At 51.0% G+C, this 26010-nt stretch overlaps 1 protein-coding gene across 2 annotated transcripts in view; it reads right to left on the reverse strand.

Moving 5' to 3' along the window:
- Positions 1–25797, reverse strand: part of G6PD (glucose-6-phosphate dehydrogenase) — a 125413-nt gene extending 99616 nt beyond the window's left edge. The window contains exon 1 of one of the 2 annotated variants that reach the window (XM_078664501.1): positions 25656–25797. In XM_078664501.1, coding sequence (XP_078520627.1) covers positions 25656–25704 — 49 coding nt within the window. In that variant the 5' untranslated portion in view covers positions 25705–25797. Of the gene's footprint in view, positions 1–25438; positions 25555–25655 lie in introns of those variants that run through there. The other variant, XM_078664503.1, reaches the window with a different exon arrangement.
- Between the last annotated feature and the right edge of the window lie 213 nt (positions 25798–26010).

Below are 26010 nucleotides of genomic sequence, written 5' to 3' on the forward strand. Positions count from 1 at the left end.
AGCGCCTCCACAGCAGAGCTGTGTGACCTCAGGTGAGGGCTGTGGATCCCAGCGCCTCCGCAGCAGAGCTGTGTGACCTCAGGTGAGGGCTGTGGATCCCAGCGCCTCCGCAGCATCGCTGTGTGACCTCAGGCGAGGGCTGTGGATCCCAGCGCCTCCGCAGCATCACTGTGTGACCTCAGGCGAGGGCTGTGGATCCCAGCGCCTCCGCAGCAGAGCTGTGTGACCTCAGGTGAGGGCTGTGGATCCCAGCGCCTCCGCAGCAGAGCTGTGTGACCTCAGGTGAGGGCTGTGGATCCCAGCGCCTCCGCAGCAGAGCTGTGTGACCTCAGGTGAGGGCTGTGGATCCCAGCACCTCCGCAGCACCACTGTGTGACCTCAGGTGAGGGCTGTGGATCCCAGCGCCTCCACAGCAGAGCTGTGTGACCTCAGGTGAGGGCTGTGGATCCCAGCGCCTCCACAGCAGAGCTGTGTGACCTCAGGTGAGGGCTGTGGATCCCAGCGCCTCCGCAGCATCACTGTGTGACCTCAGGTGAGGGCTGTGGATCCCAGCGCCTCCGCAGCAGAGCTGTGTGGCCTCAGGTGAGGGCTGTGGATCCCAGCGCCTCCGCAGCATCACTGTGTGACCTCAGGTGAGGGCTGTGGATCCCAGCGCCTCCGCAGCATCACTGTGTGACCTCAGGCGAGGGCTGTGGATCCCAGCGCCTCCACAGCAGAGCTGTGTGACCTCAGGTGAGGGCTGTGGATCCCAGCGCCTCCACAGCAGAGCTGTGTGACGTCAGGTGAGGGCTGTGGATCCCAGCGCCTCTGCAGCATCACTGTGTGACCTCAGGTGAGGGCTGTGGATCCCAGCGCCTCTCCAGCATCACTGTGTGACCTCAGTTGAGAGCTGTGGATCCCAGCGCCACCACAGCAGAGCTGTGTGACCTCAGGCGAGGGCTGTGGATCCCAGCGCCTCTGCAGCAGAGCTGTGTGACCTCAGGTGAGGGCTGTGGATCCCAGCGCCTCCACAGCAGAGCTGTGTGACCTCAGGTGAGGGCTGTGGATCCCAGCGCCTCTCCAGCATCACTGTGTGACCTCAGGTGAGGGCTGTGGATCCCAGCGCCTCCGCAGCATCGCTGTGTGACCTCAGGCGAGGGCTGTGGATCCCAGCGCCTCCGCAGCAGAGCTGTGTGACCTCCGGTGAGGGCTGTGGATCCCAGCGCCTCCGCAGCATCACTGTGTGAACTCAGGTGAGGGCTGTGGATCCCAGCGCCTCCGCAGCAGAGCTGTGTGACCTCAGGTGAGGGCTGTGGATCCCAGCGCCTCCCCAGCAGAGCTGTGTGACCTCAGGTGAGGGCTGTGGATCCCATAACAAACACCTTTACATTAGTAGTACACATTAGTTTTTGAGCTTATATAAGGTGTTATGAGAAGTCGACGGCGTTTCGATCCGTTATCTTGATACACGGATCATCCTCAGGACATAGATCTTATGCCTAACAGTAGGTCCTGCTGCTTAGAAGCGGTAGCGTTCTGTGATGCTTCCCTAATATTCTCCCTGTAGACCCCGCGATTGCGCCGCTACACCTTCCACTGTCCGGCCATCATGCCGTTGGCCCCTGGACGAAACTGAGCCGACCCATCCTAACCACGGTTTGGTCGCCCGTATTGACAGTTCTGCCTCTAACGTCAAACATTAGGGCAGCATCACAGAACGTTACCGCTTCTAAGCAGCAGGACCTACTGCCACAACCTTAATTGGCTCAGCCTATCGGCATCTGAGGCTACAATTGTTAGGCATAATATCTATGTCCTGATGATGCTCCGTGTATCAAGATAACGGATCGAAACGCCGTCGACTTCTCATAACACCTTATACAAGCTCAAAAACTAATGTGTACTACTAATGTAAAGGTGTTTGTTATGGTCTGAGGTGGCATGACATTGTGCAATTACTGGTACTTCAAACCTCATGCTTTTTGCCTACAAGCTCTTTTGTTCCAGTTTTGTCACTATATGTCTGTTGCACATGTGCTAAGTAGGGTGCAGGCTTGTGCCCCACTTTTGTGAATTGTTGTGTAACCTTTCTTATATTTAATCACAAGTAAATACTAGACCTCTATCCGGCTGGACAAGTCCGAACAATATACCTACGACTGAGTCTATATTTATTCACTAGCAGCCCGTCCCGACGTTGTCCGGGTAGTACTGACCAGCATCGCCGCTCCTCCCCGCGCTGGGCACTTCATCTGCTGTGCACTTCTAAAGTGTCTGTCCGAACCCATACTCTACTGAGGCCCGCTGAAGTGGCTCGGCACCCCTGCCCGCCCTGTTGTTCTGACCCTGCAGGTGTTGGCGAAGTGCAGTTGGAGTGTACCGCGCTGTCTGAAGGAGGGCTCACTTGACTGTTGATGTGGCGATCCTGCGGCGGGTGGGTGTGTTTGGGGAGCTAGTGCCATGCGACAGTCCGAGGGTGCCAGATCCTAAGGTGGCGGGGTGCACATTTTACTGGAATGGGAGACATTCCCCCAGATAATATGAAGAGGTGCAAGCTGCGGTGGGGCGCGCCGGGGCCTACATGTCTGAGGCCCCCCCCAGCTAACATTGAGAAGCAAATGGCACTGTCTGCACTCACAGCCCGCTCTATTTACACGTTCAGCGCGAAAGAGCGTTTTGCTAACACGGTCAAGTGTGACTCCTTACACGCCGTCAAACATGTAAAGTGTGCATCTATACTACTTACTCACAATATTTGCATTGTGCGATGGCTCCTCCCCACACTGGGCACTCCATCAGCTGGGCACTTCCGCATGCCGGGTATTGGTCCCTTGCTCCTTGCAGCGCTCCTGTCCGACACCGAACGCCGCGTTTACGTAACGCGACGCCCACACGCCATTGCGCCTCTCGCAAGAATTGTGACGTGGAACACCGCGCGTCTAATCACTGTATGCATACGCCCATACAGACTACTTTTCCCCTAACGTTCTTTCCCCCCCCCCCCAATGTATATGGTGTGTTGATGTATAGCCTATGTCCATCTCCTGGACCTCCCCTTCCCAACGCTGTATTGGGTGTTGTGATTGGTGGTGTACTTTTCGAGTTTACCTGGCTCAAAGGACACAGTTCTCTCTTTATAACAGTAGTATAGATAGATTGTAACACATCAGCATCTCACTAATATTACTGCAAACAATCTCTGTGACTCCCTTCCATTTCTCATATGTGAGGTCAAGTTTTGATCTAAAGGAAACCTTTTTTATGAATGTTGAAACACAAATATTTCTCTCCCAAATACCTGTGATAGACTCCCATACATCACCAACATTAAAAATAAATTAAAGGAAAACGATATTTAAAACAATCTGTTCAAGAATTATTCAAGTCGTCAGGGCAAGAAACTCTGCAGAATAGGGGAGCCCCTTGAGAGGCTGAGACCCTGGGCTAGGGCCCACTTTCCCATGCCTTAAAACGTCTCTGCGATTCTGTGCTCTCCAGATGCGTGTGGTACCCTGGGTAGGACATTTCCAGTCTGCCCATGTGATGGTTAGTCAGTGCAAACACTGGTGCACTTCATGCTCTTCTGCAAATGTTATATTCCACCTTTTAAGTTATTTATCGAGTGGTTTTTAAAGCCCTCCCCCCCCCCCCCCCAGAGTCTCAGGAAGCGTAGGGATGCACTGTTTTATCTTCAGCTCCTATACAGCACCGATGTTTGTTTTAGACTTTGTTCCTTTCTCAAAGCAGCTGTGAGATGCAGAAAAATCGATGGAGGGCAAGATGTCAGGGTGCACTGGATCCCAGACCCCCGAAAGTGGGCCAGTGTTGTACCTCGAACAGTGCTTGAGGCTGTGGGGGGTCTGTGATCATTTAGAGGTTCATGGTGTGGGTAGGGGTCGCGGTACATTGATCGGGTTATCCCATTTTTATGCCGCCACATGGTTTGCATCATGTTGTCGGCAGAGATTCGATTGCACAGTATCGCTCCCTGTGTTGTTTTGCAAGAAGTATTTATTCATTTTGCGATTCTCTTCCTCTGCATGTTTTTCTTATGTATGTATCTTTTATGGCTCTACTGATGCCGAATAAAGATGAAATGAAAGAAGTACTGTATCATTTTATCCGAGAATAGCAGCCCGGCCCGACGTCTGGGGCAGAAGGGGGCTGGGGGCAGCACCGCTGCAGGAGACGCGCAGCAGAGCGGCCAGCAGCGGGAGCAGCAGAGCGTACTCCCCAGCATCACGTGCGCAGGGTGTCGTTTCCTTGCTCCTGGCCGCTTCTGCCCACATTTCTGTCCGCTCTTGGCATGTCGGACTCCGGAGGCTGTTGGTTCGGCGCTCCTGTCCTGCCCGCTTCTGGCCACGCTCTTGTCCGCTCTTGGCTCCTCGCCGACCACTTTACAACTTTACTAAAATGGCAGACCCGTGATTGTGACGTCAGCACGCATAAAACGCACACGCCCACCTCAGACATGGCGCTACTTCCAAGGGACTACTTTGTGAAAGAACGTACTTTGCCCTTCTAAGGTATATTTTTTTATGGTATATAGCCTATGTCCATCTGCTTACCCTGACGTTTCCAATGATGTATTGGGTGTGTTGATTGGCGCTGTGGTTCCCAAGTTTACCCGCCTCAAAGGTTCCCAGTTCTCTCTTTATAATAGTAGTATAGATGAATCACAAATCTTTTTTCTTAAATCTTATCATTTTTTTCTTTGCTTCTTTTTACACCATTTTTTTTTTTTAAGAAGAGCGTGCTGTACATTTGCATACGTAATGACATGGGACAAAAACAAAAACAAAACACAACTTACATGACGACATTTCATAAATACATGTGGCGACTTAATCAAGGAAACTATTTATTTGCAACAAAACAAACACTATATCTTGATTACAGTTAAAAACATGGTTTGCATCAAAGATATATGGGGCCCTAAAGGGGTTCACACATTCGCCCACTTACAAGACACGTATGAGCTGGCACAAACCGAATATTTTAGATACATGCAGGTGCGACACTCCCTACAGGCGAATATCCCACCAGAGACTAAATTACCACAAATCTCCCCGCTCGAAGACAGATTACTTGATGGACACATGACAGTACACGCCATCTCTCTCACATATAAAAAATTAATCAATAACCCCCCCAGACATGCTCCTTCCCCTAAAAGAGAAATGGGTCGCCGACGGGTTGGAAATAGATGAAGAAGAATGGATGTATGCTCTTGCCTCCCCACGGGAGGTGGCGATATCAGCCCGACTGCGACTAATCCAACTGAAGATCTTACACAGAATATATATTTCATGTACTAGATTACAAATGGTGGGGAGGGGTGGTGAGGGACTCTGCAGGAGGGGTTGTGGTGGAACAGGTACCTTTTTCCATATATTATGGGATTGCCCAAAGGTGCAAAGGTACTGGAGAAGGGTGGTGCAGTGTATGCAGGAGGTGTGGGAGGTGGAGATTCGTCCAGAAGCCAAGAGGTGTCTCCTCAATATCTAGGAGCCTACAGACCGGTCACCAATAGGGAAAACGTGGGTGACACTTGGACAGATGGTGGCGAAAAGGAACATTGCTAGACTGTGGGGTAGCCCTAATCCACCAAAACTGACAGACTGGCAATGCGACATGGACTGGTGTATGCTGCAGGAAGAGACAGTGTATGTAGCAAGAGGGTGCCCTCGGAAATGGGTAGAAATATGGACCAGCTGGAATGACTTTAGGGGGAACATCTGCGAACCTCCACATACCACGCTGGCTAGCTCAGTGGATATGGAATAACTTTCACTTCTCAATGGCTCTAAACTCTTGGAACACGCTGAGCTGTCAATGTATCACCGGGACAGCAGTGGACTCGATCATGCTGTAACTTGATGACCGTGTTAGGGGGGGGGGGTTTGTTCTTTTGTTTTGTTTCTATTGTTACCTAAAAAAGACTGAAACGTATAGTATGTTTACAGATATAAAGATAAAAATCAGACCTTCACTGATCTGCCTTCTAAAAGTGAACCACATGCACACGCACTTTGTAACGCCGCTGTACCCCCCGGGTTGACGGCAAGGGGGCTGTGTTCTCTAGGAATTAATGCATAACTTGAAGTGGAGTTGCGGCCGGCCCGATGGGTTGTAGGCTGGAAGCTGTGTAATGTGAAACAATGCAATAAAGGTCTTAAAAAAAAATTAAAAAAATACGGTTTGCCGACGTGCAACAGACCGGGTGCAGATGCCAGACTAGTGTCCTGTGATGTATGTTTTTTGGGTATTTTACCACTTCAGTCCTCTTAGATGTAGTGCAAAATGCTACTCTGTTGAGAATGGAGTCAGAGCGCGAGTTAAAGCCAGGATGGGCTCCTAGATTCCATCTCTCGTACTGCACAACTTGTGTGCACAAGATGACCCAGGTGGTAGTTGCTGTTGGCCCCGTGTACATCTACGCCGACGCGTTTCAACCTTCAAGTGTGGGCCTGCGATGTATTTTGGGGAAGGTCTTCAGGGTTTGTGGACTTTGTGACATGTAATACTGGCTGCCATTTCCTTTCAAAAAATTACAGGCAACAGAATGTCATTGAGTGAATTACATCAATCATGTTATTTGTAAAGCGCGCTACTCACCCGTGAGGGTCTCAAGGCGCTGAGGGGGGGGTTCGCTACTGCTCGAAGAGCGCTGAGGGGGGGGGTTCGCTACTGCTCGAAGAGCCAGGTTTTGAGAAGTCTTCTGAAGGCGAGTAGGTCTTCGGTCGGTCGTAGGTGGGTAGGTAGGGTGTTCCAGGTCTTGGCGGAGAGGTAGGAGAAGGATCTGCTGCCGGAGGTTATTCGTTGGATGCGGGGGACGGCGGCGAGGGCGAGGCTGGCGGAGCGGAGCTGGCGGGTGGGGGTGTAGTAGCTGAGTCTGCTGTTCAGGTAGGCTGGTCCGGTGTTGTGGAGTGCTTTGTGTGCGTGGGTGAGGAGTTTGAAGGTGATCCTCTTGTCGACGGGGAGCCAGTGTAGGTTTGTCAGGTGGGGGTGATGTGGCTGCGGCGGATGACATTGACGATCAGTCGGCCAAGGCATTTTGGATGCACTGTAGTCGTCGTAGGTGTTTGGCTGGGATTCCGGCGTAGAGTGCGTTGCCGTAGTCCAGCCTGCTGCTGACGAGGGCCTGTGTCACCGTTCTTCTTGTTTCGGTCGGGATCCACTTGTAGATCCTGCGAAGCGTTCGGAGGGTGTTGTAGCAGGAGGAGGAGACGGCGTTGACCTGTTTGGACATGGAGAGGGAGGAGTCGAGGATAAATCCTAGTTTTTGTGCGTGGTCGGTGGGTGTCGGTGCTGTCCAGAGAGGGGTCGGCCACCAGGAGTCGTCCCAGGTTGAGGAGTTGGGTCCGAGGATGAGGACCTCCATCTTGTCAGAGTTCAGTTTCAGCCGGCTGCTCCTCATCCAGTCGGCGATGGCCTTCATTCCGTCGTGGTTGTTGGTTTTGGCGGTGCGTGGGTCCTTGTTAAGGGAGAGAATGAGCTGAGTGTCGTCGGCGTAGGAGATGATGTTGAGGTTGTGGTGGAGGGCCACTTGTGCGAGGGGGGGCCATGTAGATGTTGAACAGCGTTGGGCTGAGGGAGGAGCCCTAGGGGACGCCGCAGATGATGTCAGTTGGCCTCGGATCAGAAGGGTGGGAGGCGGACGCTCTGATCTGCCGGAGAGGAAGCATGTGGTCCAGTCGAGGGCCTTCTCTTGGATACCGGCTTCTTGAAGGCGTGTTTTTAGAGTGCGATGGCAGACCGTGTCGAAGGCGATCGAGAGGTTCAGGAGGAGGAGGGCTGATGTTTCGCCGTTGTCCAATTGGTGCCTGATGACGTCTGTGGCGGCGATGAGGGCAGTCTCGGTGCTGTGGTTTCGTCTGAATCCGGATTGGGACGGGTCCAGGATGTTGTTGTCTTCGAGGTGGCTGGTCAGTTGCATGTTGACGATTTTCTCGATGACCTTCGCCGGGAACGGGAGCAGGGAGATGGGCCGGAAGTTCTTGAGGTCCTTGGGGTCTGCCTTGGGCTTCTTGAGAAGAGCGTTGATTTCGGCGTGCTTCCAGCTTTCTGGGAATGTTGCTGTTTCGAAGGAGATGTTGATGGCCTTCCGCAGTTGGGGGGAGATGGCTGCGTCTGCCTTGTTGAATATGTGGTGTGGGCACGAATCTGTCAGAGATCCTGAGTGGATGGAGTTCATGACTGGCGTGTCTCGTCGTCGACGTTGGACCAGGAGGTAAGGCGGTTGGCGTTGTTGAGTGTTCAGAGGAGGGGTGGAGTCTGGCGTGGTCGGGTCGGTCATGGTGTTGAAACGGTCATGGATGTGTTGGAAACGGGACCCCCGGCTGGCCAGGGCTTTCGCCAAAGTCAGTCAGAGATCCCCATTCCCAAGTCAGGGCAAGGGAGTCACACAACAAGATAACCCCTGCTCACCCTCTAGGTAACGTGGCGCGAGCAGCAAAGCTAAACTTGGAGGCGATGTAAGTTAAGTGTTTGCGCGCGCACCCCCAGCAACAACTCCCAAGGCCCACCACAAAGGAAACTCCACACAAGGTTATATGAAAATAGCCTTTGTATTATAATAAATATACATTAGATAAAACACACATATTGTTACACTGTGCCAACAGGCACGGGCGGAATTTACAAGGGAAAATGTACAGGACAGGGCCACCTGGACCACTGTCAGGGGTATGCACTTTTAGAAGTAACACTTTTAGAAAGAATACTTGGTAGAAACAATACTCAGCACCTAAATCATATAATGACTTTAGCATCAAAATAGCACATGTAGCACACAACCAGGACTTCCTGGTAAGGGGTAAACCCCTCCTACGTAACCCTAATCACTCTAGGCGAATCACGCAGGTAACTAGGACCTTAGTCTCAGGACCTATGGAAGGAAAAGCAATCACCTAAGCATAACACCTAGCAAAGGGAAAGAAGGAAAACACATGATGTATCCACACATTCAGAGGTGTAGCAATAACAATTGCGCCAAACTCACTTAAGTCACCACCTGTGACTGTCCCTAGGCCAACTGGCCTCTCTAGGGCTAGGACGCCCTGTGTCCCAAAGTCAGGGGGCCTAAACGTGGCAGTTGCCCACAAAGTGCTGGGCAACTGGTGCAGGAAAGTTAGGGCAACGTTGGAGCCTCGTGGGCTCAAGAACCACCACTGTGGCACTGCGGAGTCTCTCTGGGCTCTAGGATAAATGTGGGCGATGAGCCTCTCTGGGCTCTAGACAAGAAATGGCGCCCTGAGCCTCTCTCAGGCTCTCACAGAATGGGCACTCGAGCCTCTCTGGGCTCGCTAAGCAAATGGCACCTTCAGAGCCTCACTGGGCTCTCAGAACGATGAGGTGGCGCCTGGAGCCTCTCGGGGCTCTCAAAAATGAAGGAAGGCTGCCCCACCGGACGGTGGAGCCTCTCGGGGCTCAAGAACAAAGATGGCGCCTCGAGTCTCGCAGGCTCGTAAATCGAATGGGCCCTCGAGCCTCTCAGGGCTCTTTAAACAAGGAATGCCCCCTTGAGTCTCTCGGGACGCAAAACTACAATTGCGGCACGTTGGAGTCCCTCACGGGGGACTCAGAACAAGGGCAACTGCTCCCAAGAGCCTCAACCGGCTCTTCACTCTGACGGGGAGGGGCGGGCACCGGCAATGTGCCCCGACGCCCTCCTCCCCGAATCTGCACTCCCGGGCCCCACTCACCGGCTGTCTCGTTGGCGGGACGGCTCCTCGGCGGCTCTGCTGGGGCCGCGGGCGGGGCTCCCCTTCACTCGGGAGCCTCGGTGAGACGCGGCAGGCTGCTTCCTGCTTCTCCGGTCCTCGGTCCTCGCAGCCAATCACATCGCGAGTCGCCCGGCGAGCCTCCGGCAGCTGTAACCAATCACAGCGCGGCTCTCCGGGTGACGTCAGTGGCTGCACTCTCTCGGTCCAGGGCTGTGGCGGTGAAACCACGGGGCAATGCCGGGTGGGCACTGGCTCCAACTAGCAATGTAAAACGGACAAAGGAAGGCGGCAAATGAGCGGGGTGACACCCGCGCCGCTAGATCACCACACGGGGCGAACAGATGCCGGGTGGGCACCGGCGAAGGTACTCAAAGTGCTAGCAGCGCTAGCCACGAAGGAAAGGCGCTCCCCAAGCGCCAGGGGACACGATAAAGCGCTCACAGCGCTAGAAGCCAAATGAAGCGCTCTCAAGCGCTAGGCAAGGAATCCTCAGTGCTCCCCAGCACTGGAGGACAGGACAAGGCTCCAGCAAGAGCTGGAGGCAGGCAGGGGGGGCAAGGCTGGGCCCAGAGCCAGCACACTGGGTCTCCAGGCAGGGAGACAGTCCAAGTGGAGGTCCTCCTGGCCCCAGCAGCAGCCCCCTCTGGCAGGAACAGAAAAGAGAACACATTTCATGGGGACACAGCCCCTTCTTATACTCTGAAATCCTTTGTTTGTAGGTGCAGGGTGGGGGGGGGAGACCAGTCGCAGCTGGTCTTGGAGCACCCTTGATGGCCCAACCACCCCTTTCATTCACTGGGGAGGCTAGGGTCGTTAGACACACCACAGGGGGGCGGAGCCAGCATTGTGTGGGGAAAAACCCAGCCCATTCAGGACACAGGTACACTCCTCCCACACATCATTCATGTTAATCTCACACTCCCCACCGGGCAAACCCATCCAGACTTCCTGGAGCCTGGCATGCCAGCCAGCTCCAGCCAATCACGCTTCAGCACCCTCACTGCACACACATCAATGTCTGGAAGTGGCACTTCCCTACTAGACACATACATGCCGCACATACCATCTCGCAGCATTCACTCTCACGAGTTCACACATACTAAACTCGAGCCTGCACTCCCCACGCATCAGGAACTACCAGGGACACACACATTCCCCATGCATTCCTATGGGAGGACAGGCCAGCCATACTACACGCACGCACTTTACTCTGGGACACAGGGAAAAAGTGCGCAGAGACCCAAAAATCACTAACACAGGGTCACAAATAAAAGCAAAAAGTTTAGGGGTGAACCTGCCCTAAGGGCCAAGTCCAACACAACCCCCTTCCAGCCAAAACGCAGGGCAGACCAATCACCACCGTGATGGGCTTCCCTGCTTGGGGCAATAAAACACGGACGCTGGCCCGCAACTGCAGGGACACCCTCCTGTTTTACGCCACGGTGAACCCCTGGGGTTCCTTCTAAAACTACTGTAGGGACTAACTGGGCTACCCCACTGGTACTCTCCAGCTGCCCTCGGCCAAGACCAGGCCCTAGGCCACCCAGGTGCCACTGGTTCCTGCCTACTCACAAAGTGGGGGGTAGTAACCCCAGGCACATAATAGCCACTCTCCACTCTTCCTGTCTGCGATACAGGGCTAGACTGCCACTGGTTCTCCAGCCTAGGGTCTACAACCTCAGGTGGACCAGGAGTCTCAGGGAAGGCTCTCCTCCCCTTACCTCTTCTTTTAGGGTTCCTCCTCCTGCGAGGGGTACCCTCAGAACACCATTCTCCCAACCTAGGGTTTAACCCCTCAGGTTGCACCGGGGTCAGAGGTGGGCTCTGTGGGTGGCTCTGGGTGTGTGTGTGTGTGTGTGTGTGTGTGGCTCTGGGTGTGTGTGTGTGTGGCTCTGGGTGTGTGTGTGTGTGTGTGTGTGTGTGTGTGTGTGTGTGGCTCTGGGTGTGTGTGTGTGTGTGTGTGTGTGTGTGTGTGTGTGTGTGGCTCTGGGTGTGTGTGTGTGTGTGTGTGTGTGGCTCTGGGTGTGTGTGTGTGTGTGTGGCTCTGGGTGTGTGTGTGTGTGTGTGTGTGTGTGTGGCTCTGGGTGTGTGTGTGTTTGTGTGGCTCTGGGTGTGTGTGTGTGTGTGGCTCTGGGTGTGTGTGTGTGTGTGTGTGTGGGTGTGTGTGTGTGTGTGGCTCTGGGTGTGTGTGTGTGTGTGTGTGTGGGTGTGTGTGTGTGTGTGGCTCTGGGTGTGTGGGTGTGTGTGGCTCTGGGTGTGTGTGTGTGGCTCTGGGTGTGTGTGTGGCTCTGGGTGTGTGTGGGGCTCTGGGTGTGTGTGGGGCTCTGGGTGTGTCTGGGGCTCTGGGTGTGTGTGGGGCTCTGGGTGTGTGTGGGGCTCTGGGTGTGTGTGGGGCTCTGGGTGTGTGTGGGGCTCTGGGTGTGTGTGGGGCTCTGGGTGTGTGTGGGGCTCTGGGTGTGTGTGGGGCTCTGGGTGTGTGTGGGGCTCTGGGTGTGTGTGGGGCTCTGGGTGTGTGTGGGGCTCTGGGTGTGTGTGGGGCTCTGGGTGTGTGTGGGGCTCTGGGTGTGTGTGGGGCTCTGGGTGTGTGTGGGGCTCTGGGTGTGTGTGGGGCTCTGGGTGTGTGTGGGGCTCTGGGTGTGTGTGGGGCTCTGGGTGTGTGTGGGGCTCTGGGTGTGTGTGGGGCTCTGGGTGTGTGTGGGGCTCTGGGTGTGTGTGGGGCTCTGGGTGTGTGTGGGGCTCTGGGTGTGTGTGGGGCTCTGGGTGTGTGTGGGGCTCTGGGTGTGTGTGGGGCTCTGGGTGTGTGTGGGGCTCTGGGTGTGTGTGGGGCTCTGGGTGTGTGTGGGGCTCTGGGTGTGTGTGGGGCTCTGGGTGTGTGTGGGGCTCTGGGTGTGTGGGTGGCTCTGGGTGTGTGGGTGGCTCTGGGTGTGTGGGTGGCTCTGGGTGTGTGGGTGGCTCTGGGTGTGTGGGTGGCTCTGGGTGTGTGGGTGGCTCTGGGTGTGTGGGTGGCTCTGGGTGTGTGGGTGGCTCTGGGTGTGTGGGTGGCTCTGGGTGTGTGGGTGGCTCTGGGTGTGTGGGTGGCTCTGGGTGTGTGGGTGGCTCTGGGTGTGTGGGTGGCTCTGGGTGTGTGGGTGGCTCTGAGTGTGTGGGTGGCTCTGAGTGTGTGGGTGGCTCTGAGTGTGTGGGTGGCTCTGAGTGTGTGGGTGTGTGTGTGTGTGGCTGGCTCTGTGTGTGTGTGTGTGGCTGGCTCTGGGGGTGTGTGTGGCTGGCTCTGGGGGTGTGTGTGGCTGGCTCTGGGGGTGTGTGTGGCTGGCTCTGGGGGTGTGTGTGGCTGGCTCTGGGGGTGTGTGTGGCTGGCTCTGGGGGTGTGTGTGGCTGGCTCTGGGGGTGTGTGTGGCTGGCTCTGGGGGTGTGTGTGGCTGGCTCTGGGGGTGTGTGTGGCTGGCTCTGGGGGTGTTGTGGAAAAGTAAATTTTGCCATGTTCTGTGTCCCTACGCCTCATCCATCATATGTTATGTGTGCATGACCAATATGCATATGTTATTCCCCATGTCCGATTAATGACGCAATTCCAGTTGTGTCCACCTCTAGTATGCTATTTTCCAGTCCTCGTGAATACTACGAATATCAGGCCTATGTAAAGTAATGTTGCCACGTTTCCCAGTGTGCACGTTATTCCATTATAAAGTCCCCGTTTCCAGGCCTCAAAAGGGCCCGGACCACAGATTCAGCTCCTGTCTCCTGAAAGCCTCGCTGAGGAGCGATACAGCCCCCACCTGTATCCTCGACCTTTCACTTACTTCCTGCCTCGCAGTGCCCGGTGCAGCTTGGCTCTGCCTCTGAGTCTGCCAAAAGTATGTTATAGTTCCAGTTATCAGTTCAGTCCTCCTCTCTGCATTCCTAAGCTACTGAACTGCATCAATAGTTTCCGTCATTGTCTAGCCTTCTCGTCTCCACGTTAGAGAAATACTGTATTAATGGTCATTTAATATTCCTCATCACGCACTACATGTAGAATAATGCATGGTCCAGTCTTAGAATCAAGTTAGCTTTTCCCCTCATGACTTCTAGTTTATATCAACATGTTCCCTAAACACCAGATACCAGATAGGGTTTAGGTACATGTCGCTCCGACCCTCCAGACTTTAGTCTCTGCTCCTAGCACAGAGTTCGTAGCCCCCAGCTTCTCCTAGTAACACGTCATTGCTAGTTTACGCGCACCATTAGGTTAGAGGTCCCGGCTCCTTAGGTAGCCCCCTCCAAAGTTTCCGCCCATTCATGACATATTCTGTTACGTTTGCATCACATGTCTATGTATACTCCCAGTTACACCTCTTTTTACTGTTATCTTTCGCGACTGCTACGCGTCACACCTTCTGCTCCACCCACTGCTACGCCTACTGCAATGTAATGCTATGTGTTCGCGCTATGTATATATGCCTGTGTTTTGTTATTGAATGTTAGCGCACTCATCCCAGACCTAGCCCCAGCAGCTGCTGGGCCTCTTTTCCCCTGCTGGGCCCCAGTTGTCCTGCTGGGCCCTGTCACCTCTGTTCTATGCAGGTTGTCCTGATCCTGTCCTTATGCTGTAATAAACCTGCAGAAACTCCTACTACCTCGAATCTTGACTCTTATTTTATTGAGCTATCTGTTATTCATTCATTCATCCAAAAATAGATCCGGTATTATTTATTTATATACCACATAATGGCGCCCGAACAGGGACTTGCCCTTTCCCCACGCGTCGGTGAAGCCACGCCGACCCCCTGACCCTCTGCAGTCGTGACGGAACTCTTCTGCGCAGTGGCAGATATTTCTGCTCAAGTATCCCTCAGGCCCACGGAGGAGACGGAGGAGGCGGTCCAGCATCCGAACGAGACGGTGGAGGAACGCGGCGAGTCCCGACCAGAGCCCAAGCCGAGAGTACAAGGTCCGAGGTATCCGGAGGCCCACCTGTAACTGAAGTCCGAAGTCCGAAGTTCGTCGTCCGTCGTCCAGTCCCGTCCGAGGCCTTCCGTTCCGTGCTGCCCGGTGAGTACCATTGCTGGGGTAGTATCTAGACAGGACCAATCTAAATTGACTCCTGGTCCGTGGGTTGGTGGTGCCCAGACTCACAAACGAAGTGTTCACCTAGGTGGATACGGGTCTTGATGTGTCCCTTTATGGGACCGGTATGTTCCGCACTGTTACAGCAGTGCATCCAGTAACTCTAGTCTGTTCCGTTCTCGAGAAATCTGTTCTCTTTCTGTTCTCAGTATTCCAGGTAATATTCTGTTCGAACTGTTATTTATAATGTTCTTCATGTAATTTACTGTTGTGGTATGAGTGCGATGTGATTTCGTGTTTTTATTGTGTATTGTATTTTGTCCAGATTACAGTTCAGTCATGCCTATATTTTCCAAGTTACGTCAGTTAAAAACTAGAAAGGGTCTGTTAGAGGAAGCGGTTCCTGTTCCGCCTAGGGACAGTCCAGGTCACTTTATGTATCAGAAACATGGCATAAGCGCCATATTGTATCTAGATTTATGGGTAGAGTATACCAAACAGTTAGAAGAAAAGTATAGATGGCCCGTATCGGGTACATGGGATGCCGAATGTATCATGCGAGTAGAAGAAGCATTATGGAAAAAGAAAGCCAGACAGTCACAGAAAGATGCCATCGAGTTATGGCGCAAGGAAGCTCATAGAAGAACGGAAAAGGAAGTCAGAAAGTCAGAGTTAAGTAGAGAATCCCAGGAACGAGCCCAAGAAAGAGAATTAATCGAGATAGGTGAACAAGTCAAAGCCGAACAGTCAGACAGACAGAGGCATGCCCTTATTAAGGGTATGTATCCTCTTCTTGCCGAAGGCTTGCCAAAAGCGACCCCAGAGGCATCCAGTAATTTCCCGCCGCCATTAGTTCCGACCAAGCTACGTCACAAACCGACCGCAGCTGATATTTTTATTTCGTCCTATCTGGACGACACAGTCCCAGAATATGCAAATCCTGCTCGCGCTCCGCCAGTCCCTGTAAATCAGGCACTTCCCGCTCCTCCAGACACCGGAGTACCTGTTACGGTACCCCCGGTCCAGCCTACAGTTCCATTTCCCACTCTGCCAGGACGTAGAGCCTCAGTAGACGACTCCAGTCTAGGGGCCGCAGGAGGTCTTCCTCAAACCCCGCCGCCACACAAGCGTTTAACGTTAGCCGAATTACATGCACAAGCATCACAGCGTACGCCCAGATATCAGTCTGTTGCAGAAATAAGAAAATCCCTTGCCGAATGTTGCTATGATCCAGTCCCAGGCGAGGATAATATGGTTTTATATTCATTCCGCGTAAGAAAAGTGACCGAGTATCTAGTCACCTTACCGAATATGAAAGAAGATCTAGACAGAATATATCGTTTCATCCGTACAGGGGATGATCCAGAAAGTATTGGCGAGATTATGTCTCAAAGGAAAGCCGAGATCCAGCTCATGATATTAAAGTTCCTGATCAATTGTCTAATAAGAGAACAAGATTACCCGTCTAAAGATTCTGCCGAAATGAGAATCCTGACAAGGTGGAGTGATAATATAGCCGAGGGTAAGCACAAGACCGTCAGTGCCATGGAAAGTATGTACAAGAAAATTCGTAAAGAAATAATAAGGTTACACGAACAGCGTAAAGCAGCACAAGTAAGCGAGAAAGAAAGTATCTCTGATCCTGAAGAGGAAGACGAGAATTCCGCCAGAATAGCGTATGTGGGAAAATCTAGATTTCCAGATCGTCATTTACGTCTAGAACACAAGTCTATTTTTCATCATCCAGCACCAGAACAAGGTTCTCTAGAACAAGTATTTCAAGCTACCGATCACATTCTGAAATCACGAATCGGTTATAGTGAATTAAGTACCATGCATGAACAAGAACTAGCCCGATCAGCAGTCCGATGGATTACTGATTCTACCACTTTTCCAGACGAAATAGTGGCACAAATGTTTCTGAAATTGCCCCCAGCCGAGCAGCGACTGGTGGGTATGTATATGATCCAGTACCTCATCACTCTGTATGAGGGTCAACATTCTGATCCAGGTCCGTTGCATGATATCCTGAACGAGTTACTCCAGTATAGATGGAGAGGTTTAGGTACCGATTTAATTAGTGTCATTCTAGAACAGCGTCACAAATACAGAACGTTTCTGAACCCGCATTTTGTTCATGTCTCACCCCCAGAAAGTAAATCATTCTACATAGACAGACAGAATCCGTTACGAGAAGTCCACCCAGTCCAAGGGGCGGGTGGCGTAATGCAACGAGTGTTTGTATACACTCCAATATCAAAGATGGAACTTCTTGAAATGAAGAAATTAATTCCCTGTCATGACAAAGATCCAGCAGGGTTCCATAGAGAATTAAAAGACATGCTCCGTATGGGAGAATATACTTACCCAGATATCATTAAAATGTTAAAGGTCCTGTTACCCGCAGGGGTGTATGAAAAGCTAAAGGAAAAGGAATGGGAGGTGGGAGAGAAAAAGATCGATTGGGCAGCTCTAGAAGCTGAAGACAAGGCACGAGTACCAGGTACCGGTCTTGGAGATAAATGTAAAGAATTACCAGAATTATTGATTCAAGTTTTACCCAGATTATTGACAACGAGAAAAGAAGACTGGGATGCAATCTCAGCCTGTAAACAGAAGCAAGATGAAGATATTAGTGATTTTTATTCTAGATTTGAGAAATGTTTCAGTATCAACAGTGGTCTCAAGACAAGTAGTGAGTCATACCCTCACCTTTTCGTTACCAAATTAGTCGAGAATTCAAGTCCACAAATTAAAAATCGAGTTTTGAAAGTCGAAAGCACCTGGCAAGCAAATACCCCGTCCCAGATGCTCCAGTATCACCAGAATAGAATCAGGGAAGAGCAGGAACACGAAAGAAAACGTATGAAAGACACGAAAATGAAAGTGCTAGTTGCACAAACTGTTCTTCAAGACAGTCAGAAGAGGGGTCCGAATCAAGCCAGTCATCCTGCAGCTCCCGTTAAAGGGAACTGCAATTATTGTAAACAGCCAGGTCATTTTATAAACGAGTGTGCAGTTCTGAAACATAATATAGCTACTGGTAAGACTAAAGAAAGACCACGTCCGCCGAGACAAGAACAAGTTTCACAGATTCCTCAGTCACAGAATGCACAACAGACAGTTCCCGCACCGCAGCCTATTGCTGCAACACAGCATGTTACATCACAGATGTACCAGTATGCACAGTCTGAGTATCCAGAGTATCAGTCATATTCATGAAACAGCCTAGAGAGGGAGGTAGGCTTGCCTCTCATCGAGATACCTGTAGATCAAGAAGGTCCCTATGTTCATAGTCAAGTATTAGGGAAAGACAGAAAGTTTTTGATCGATACAGGGGCAAGTAGGACCACAATTAGTCATGCCGAAGTTCCAGGGGCTCCGCTCTCAGGCTCAAGAAATGTTTCCCTTGGATTTTCAGGAAAACCAATAGTTAATGAGATATCAAAGCCAGTTACTCTAGAAGTAGGTCCATTGTCCCGTACTACTGATCTGTTACTTACTAAGTCATGTCCAGAAAATCTGTTAGGCATTAAGACACTGAAAGAATTAGGTGCAGTTATTTGCTGTTCCCCAGAGGGAATACGTCTGTTCCTACGTGACTTTAAGGGTCACTATGTATTACGAGATTTTGATTCAAGATTGTCTAATGTTCCGCAGCACTTATGGGCGCAAGGTCCAACTGATGTAGGTTATATGCAAATCACACCCCATCGTGTGACTCTCAAGCCAGGTGTAGTGTTACCACGAATCAGGCAGTACAGATTGCTGCCTGAGGCTGTAGCAGCCTTATCTAAAATTATTGACGAGCTCATGGCTCAAGGAGTAGTTGTAGAAACTGACTCCAATGTATGTAATTCTCCGATCATTCCAGTCATGAAACGTACTGATCCAAATGCACCCCCAGTATATCGATTAGTGATTGATTTACGAGAGCTTAATAAATGTATTATTCCTCAGTACCCAGTTGTCCCAGATATTTCTTCCCTGTTAACAGCCATTGATTCCGAAGCCATGTTTTTCACTGTCATAGACCTCAAGAATGCATTTTTTAGTGTTCCAATTCATCCAGACAGCCAGTTTCTTTTCGGATTTTGTTTAAATGGAAGGAGCTATATGTTCACACGCGCTCCTCAAGGTTTCACAGAAAGCCCTAGTATTTACAGTCAAGCACTCAAGAGACAACTAGACAACATTCACATGCCAACTGACACTGCCCTGCTCCAGTATGTTGATGATCTACTGATCACAGCCCGTTCTGAACGTGCTTGCGAGCGAGCATCACTTACAGTTCTGTATTTTCTAGCCGAGATGGGGCACAAGGTGTCACCTTCGAAGCTTCAATTCTGTGTCCAGCAAGTGGTATACTTAGGACACTTGCTGTCCAAGAGGGGTAGGCAGTTGACACCAGACCGTATCCAGTTAATAGCGAGTCTTCCCCAGCCCAGAACCCAGAAGGAGGTACGTGCCTTTATCGGCCTTACTTCTTATTGTAGACAATGGATTCCCCAGTATGCATTTCTAGCCAAGCCACTGATACAGTTAACGACACAGGAGGCAGCCGCATCGACTGTCCTCCATTGGACATCTGACCATACACTTAGTTTCAACGAGTTAAAGAAAGCCCTATGTCAAGCTCCAGTTCTAGCTACACCGAACTACAGTAAGCCTTTTACACTTTTCGTTACTGAACGGGAAGGTACAGCATTATCTGTTCTCACACAAGATCAAGCAGGACAAAACAAGCCCTGTGCTTATTTTTCTAGCACATTAGATCCAGTCGCCCAGGCGTTGCCTGCGTGCCTCAAGTCAGTTGCAGCCACAGCACTAGCTATCAGACAAAGTGATTCTATAGTTTTAGGACACTCCCTGACAGTACAAGTCCCACATTCAGTAGAAGTTCTTTTAAACCGAACACAAACACAGCACTTGACAATTGCACGTTTAACAGGTTATGAATTGACACTGTTCCAGCCACACATAGAAATTAGACGCTGCAACGTTCTGAATCCCGCTACACTGTTACCATCAGTTAATTCAAATCCAGACCCACATGACTGTGTGGAAGTAGTTAATATTACGACAAAACCAAGACAAGACCTGACAGATATTCCGTTATCAGATCCGGACCTGACACTTTATGTGGATGGTTCATGTATGAGAACTAGTACAGGAGAACTAGTCGCCGCGTATGCAGTGACTACTGACACCGAAGTTATTGAAACACACCGTATTGATACTCTGTCCGCTCAAGCAGCAGAGCTAGTCGCTCTGACACAAGCCTGTATACACGCCAAGAACCTGAAAGTTAATGTTTACACAGATTCACGTTACGCATTCGGAGTTGTACACGACTTCGGAGTGCTCTGGCAGGAGAGAGGTTTCATGACTTCTCATGGAACCAAGATTCAGCATGGTCTCCTTATTCAAGCCCTGTTAGATGCCATACATTTACCGACATCCATTGCTATCATGAAATGCAAAGCACATACGAAAGTTACAGACATTATCTCCCAGGGTAATGATCTAGCAGACCGCACAGCCAAGCTTACCGCACAGACTCCAGACATTCCAGTTAACAAGACACATACTCCAGATCCGACTACATGCATGACAGTTAAGGACCCTACACAAGATGTCATAGATATCCAGTTACATGCTACTCCCGATGAAATCAAGAAGTGGTCTGAACAAGGAGGGGTCCAGACAGATCAAGGATGGCTAACGAAGGGTAGAGCCACATGGTTTCTCCCCGACTCTATGGTTCAAGTCATTATCAATACCGCACATAGTCCAGCACATTTAGGAGAAAAAGCTATGTTAGACAGTATCCAGAACATTTGGTTCAACAAGCATTTACGAGCTGCAGCCAAGCAGAAAGTCCGCACCTGTATGATATGTTGTCAGTTTAATCCAGGTAAAAGTGTTCCGGTGGAACAAGGTGGTTTCCAGCCCCCTGACCACCCATTTGAGGTCCTCCAGATGGATTATATTCAGATGGAGCGATGTCGAGGTTTCAAGTATGTCCTTGTAGTTGTATGCGCTTTGTCCAGGTGGACAGAAGCATATCCAGTCCCAGATTACACAGCCGCGACCACTGCCAAGCAGTTGGTTCGTGAATTTTTCCCTAGATATGGACTCCCTAGAGTCGTATATTCTGATAACGGTCAGCCATTCTCATCCGAACTCATGAAACACGTTTCCCTTTTGTTAGGGTACCAGTGGAAGTTCCATTGTGTACGCCATCCTGAAGCAGCCGGTCTCGTAGAGAGACATAATCAGACCCTGAAAATCCGTATTGCAAAAGTCTGTAAGGACAAAGGTGTAGACTGGTTAATAGCTCTGCCAGTCGCTTTATTTTATATGCGCATGGTCGCACATTCCAGATCAGGTCTGTCCCCGTATGAGGTCGTATTCGGCCGCCCCCCTAACATGTGGGGTACTCCTAGACCCCGAAGTATTACTGATGTTTCATGTAATATGCTGACAGATTACCTAGCTTCCTTGATGTCTGCCCTCAACTCATGTCGTTCACAGGTTGCCGCCGCATTTCCAGACAATACCGAGGTGGCACCGCATGAGGTCGTTCCAGGCTCCCTTGTGATGGTCCGAAATTTCGACAGATCAAGTCCGCTGGAACCACGTTGGAAGGAGCCACGTCAGGTCCTCTTGACCACCCGTACTGCCGTCAAGTTGGAAGGCAGGAAGGGGTGGGTCCACCTTTCTCATGTAAAACTTTTCAATGGATTGAAATCAGTCTCCAAAAACATTTCCAAGGATTTCCAGGATTCGAAAGATTGCCAAGACATTGTTTTAAAGGACTGTCCCGCACAAGACATTATTACAACCCCTCCCTTGTTAGAGAAAACTCCGCAACAGGAGTATAAGTTAAAGCTAAGGTCTAGTAAAATAAGTCAGTCAGTTTGATTGTATAAGTCCTCCCCTAGGTGAAACGGTTAGACTGTTTCTGACATGTATAAAATAGACCCCCATAGTGAGAGAGTCAGTCGAAGTTCACTTCAATGTATCGTTTTTCTGAGTTTCATATTATTTCTCAGCATAATGATTTCCTGCACCAGCTACGCACTTTTCCTGTGTTTTCCAGTTCCTCATGTAAATATGTCTGCTAATGCTACAGTAGAGCACACGTTTAGTGATCTGCCTCCTCACGAATATTCTTACCGCCTCGCTATGCGTAACAACACATTTATCCGTATGTTACATTATTCACACCAGACCAGCAATGCCACTAATTGTTGGGTGTGTGGTCGACTCCCCCCTTTCCAGACACCGAAGGGAGTTCTGCCACTGTTTCCTTATCCATTCTCACACAATGGTTCGTGTGGAGCATGGTCCACGTTAACGTCATCCTCAACAGATATGTCTTTTCTTAACAGTACATGTTTCTCAGACAAGCAAGGTTTCCCCCACAGAACAGGTTTAGATCTAGAAAACGAAGTATATAATTTAGGTAATTATTCGTCGAATTTCATGGTCCTGAATGTTCAGTCTGATACTACTCCAGACTTACCTGCTATTTCAGTACTACCTGTCAAAGGCGAATTATGTGTCCGTAGTTATGGTTCTGTACACATAGGTCATAGTGAATGTACTACTGTTATCAAGTATAGTGACAGTGGGAAATCTATTTTCAAAGCTTCACGTCATTCTTATTTTATTTGTGGTCAAACTGCATATGTCCGTCTGCCCCTCGATTGGGAGGGAACCTGTTACATTGCCTTCCTACTGCCACCTGTTTTCCTAGCCCCATCTGATTATCACAGAAACACACATCTAGTACACATTAGACATAGAAGGGAGTCCCCAATTGTCGATTATACTGAAACTACTCTAGAACAGTATACAGATTTCAATAAAGGTTTCTTCTTCTTTGTAGGACCTGTCCAGAATAGTAAACTGATCCGTAGGTTAACAAGAACCCTTGAAGCTGTAGTAAATGAGACTGCCTCTGCTCTAGGTAACTTAACCGAAGAACAATCTGCTATGAGATTTGTCGTTTTGCAAAATCGTCTCGTCCTTGACGTCATACTGGCCGATAGGGGCGGGGCCTGTAGAGTCATCGGATCTAGTTGCTGCATTTTCATTCCAAATAACGCGCCGTCTGTTTATTCAGCTATAACCAGACTCCATAAAATTGCCCATCTGTTACATCAAGATCCAGGCACCTGGACATGGTCCGGTTGGTTCTGGAATATAATTTCCGCATGGGGATGGAAAGTCCTGTCCTTTCTAGGTATTGCAGTAGCGATCATATTTAGCTGCTGCCTCTGTATACAATGTGGCCCTGCGATTTGCAGCATGTGTGCTACCTCTTGTATTCCTAGTCCCAAGCCCCGTTCTAAATCCCGTTCCCAGACATTTTATGCAAGTATAACGTTGGTTCAATAATTATTATTGAAAAAATCCCACTGTGTATTCTCTGTATATTTCTCAGAGAATAAGTGAGCACGAGTGACTGAGCGAAAAGTTCTGTACTGTTTCTACGATTGCTGAGGGGTCAGGCTTGTCATGTTCAGTGGTTGCCAGAAAAACATTCGCTCCCTAATAGGTTAGGGGGGCTTACGGTGGCACTGTGAGCTAGCTGGTCTATATGCCAACATATCCTGTGGGGTGTCCGGATTCAGTCTTGGCACCAAGCCCCTAGTTTATGTTGTCCAAACAGTGCGCAGATCCTACAGATTAGTAGGAACTACATGACACCTCACCATATATGAAATGCCATTAACTTTTACTGGTTGTTGTAATTTTGTATAAAAGATGAGCTACAACCCAATGTAAATTGAGACAATACTCAGATCGTATGCCTGTAACTGTTCTCCCAGCCGAACTGTTTAATTAAACAAACTGTTCCTGTTTCCCAAACGCCTCTTGTCTTCTGTTTTTTCTAAGGAATTTGAACTAGAGCAACATAACCACTGACCAATATTGTGACTGGGACAGGCAGAAGCATAGTGTATGTATAGCATTTCTACTTCTACCGAGTTACAGCAAGAACAGCAGGTAGGGGCTCCTGGGGGAAATGTGCTATTCGTGGGAAGGGAAAGGTATGCCCTATGAAGGCTGCTGAACTGTACAAGTTTGAACTTGGAAACTGGAAGCGTATACAGAATACAATCCCATTCTCGAACATGGATTACTCTATCCCCTTCTGATTCCCACTTATCACAAAGAGTTGACAGAGATATTTCTGAGAGCTTGCCCACTGCCCTGGCTAGCCAGCTAATTAAATGATGTCTGTCGCCCACAGTGTGAATATATTGCACAACAACAGGTGATTGCGGGTAGGAGAACACAATGTTCCAGCGCATGTGGAAACTGTTTTTGGGGAAAAGAGAGTATGATTTCCAGTATTGTATATATGTTGTTTTAAGGTTGAATCCTGTAATCATTGATGTGGAAACTGTGCATCAGAGTGGAGTGCATTGTGTGGAGTGGAGTAACATCGTGTGGCGTGGATTTGCGTGCCATTGAGTGAAGTGGCAGGTTGGCATGGCATTGTATGGTGTGGAGTGGCACTGTCTGGATGGGGAGGGCTTGTGTGGTGTGTGGAATGGCCTGGCATTGAGGAGAGGGGCAGTGTGTGGATGGGGGGGGGCTTGTGTGGTGTGTGGAATGGCCTGGCATTGAGGAGAGGGGCAGTGTGTGGATGGGGGGGGCTTGTGTGGTGTGTGGAATGGCGTGGCATTGAGGAGAGGGGCACTGTGTGGATGGGGGGGGCTTGTGTGGTGTGTGGAATGGCCTGGCATTGAGGAGAGGGGCAGTGTGTGGATGGGGGGGGCTTGTGTGGTGTGTGGAATGGCGTGGCATTGAGGAGAGGGGCACTGTGTGGATGGGGGGGGGCTTGTGTGGTGTGTGGAATGGCCTGGCATTGAGGAGAGGGGCAGTGTGTGGATGGGGGGGGCTTGTGTGGTGTGTGGAATGGCCTGGCATTGAGGAGAGGGGCAGTGTGTGGATGGGGGGGGCTTGTGTGGTGTGTGGAATGGCCTGGCATTGAGGAGAGGGGCAGTGTGTGGATGGGGGGGGCTTGTGTGGTGTGTGGAATGGCCTGGCATTGAGGAGAGGGGCAGTGTGTGGATGGGGGGGCTTGTGTGGTGTGTGGAATGGCGTGGCATTGAGGAGAGGGGCACTGTGTGGATGGGGGGGGCTTGTGTGGTGTGTGGAATGGCTGGCATTGAGGAGAGGGGCACTGCCTGGATGGGGAGGGCTTGTGTGGTGTGGAATGGCCTGGCACTGTGTGGATGGCAGAACTTGCGTGGATTGGCGTGGCATTGAGTAGAGTGGCGCTGTGTGGGTGGGGGCTTGCATGGCGTGGCATTGAGTAGAAAGACATGATGTGGCTGGAGAGGGCTTGTGTGGTGTAATTGTGGGCAATGAGCAGAGTGGCATTGAGTGGTATGGAAAGCTGCCAGTCACCTTGAGCTGTGCGCCACTGAAGAGGCTTGAAGTGATTTGTTTGTGAAGTTAAAGGCGGCCGCAGGGTCAGAGGTCCCTCATAGATATCACGACAGTTATGAGTTCCAGGTTTTGGCTGCTGAGCTTCAACCTGACTCTTACAGGGTCAGTGGTGGGCGTGTGACGTCAGCACAGGGGCGTGTGACGTCAGCACAGGGGCGTGTGACGTCAGCACAGGGGCGTGTGACGTCATCGTGCTAGTTTTGAAATCCTACCTCTTTTTGGCGTTAGAGCCGACTGGTCCTCACACAGCTGCCTCCTCAGCTGGCTGCCCTCCTCCGCCCTCCACACGCCTTATTTATTTATTTCGGCACCCTCCTCCCCTCCCTGCCCCGGCCCCTCCTCCCCTCCCTGCCCCGGTCCCTCCTCCCCTCCTCCTCCTCCTCACCGGCCCCTCCTCCCCTTCCTGCCCCGGCCCTCCCTCCTCCTCACCGGGCTCCCCGGCTCCCTGCTCCACCCTCACGCTCGCTCTGCTGCCCATGGCCTCCGCCGTGACGTCACGCCCCCTCGAGGCGCGCCAGCCAATCACAGACAGAAGCGAGGACGTCGTGAGAGGCGCGGCGTGAGGTCAGGGAGGGGCTCAGCGTGGCTCCACCAATCCCTGAGGGCTATTATCAGGTAGCGTAGAGGCAGGCTCCGCCTATCAAAACAAACTCTAGAGCCAATGATGTCATGGCGTAGACAACCACGCCCACCGTCCTCAACTGACTCCGACACACCCACCGCAGGAACCGAACACGGCACTGCGCATGCGTCAGCCTCCAAACCCCAGCGCTTCCTGGCACCA

Source organism: Lissotriton helveticus, chromosome 10, assembly GCF_964261635.1.
Source record: "Lissotriton helveticus chromosome 10, aLisHel1.1, whole genome shotgun sequence".
In the NCBI taxonomy this organism is placed as follows: domain Eukaryota; kingdom Metazoa; phylum Chordata; class Amphibia; order Caudata; family Salamandridae; genus Lissotriton; species Lissotriton helveticus.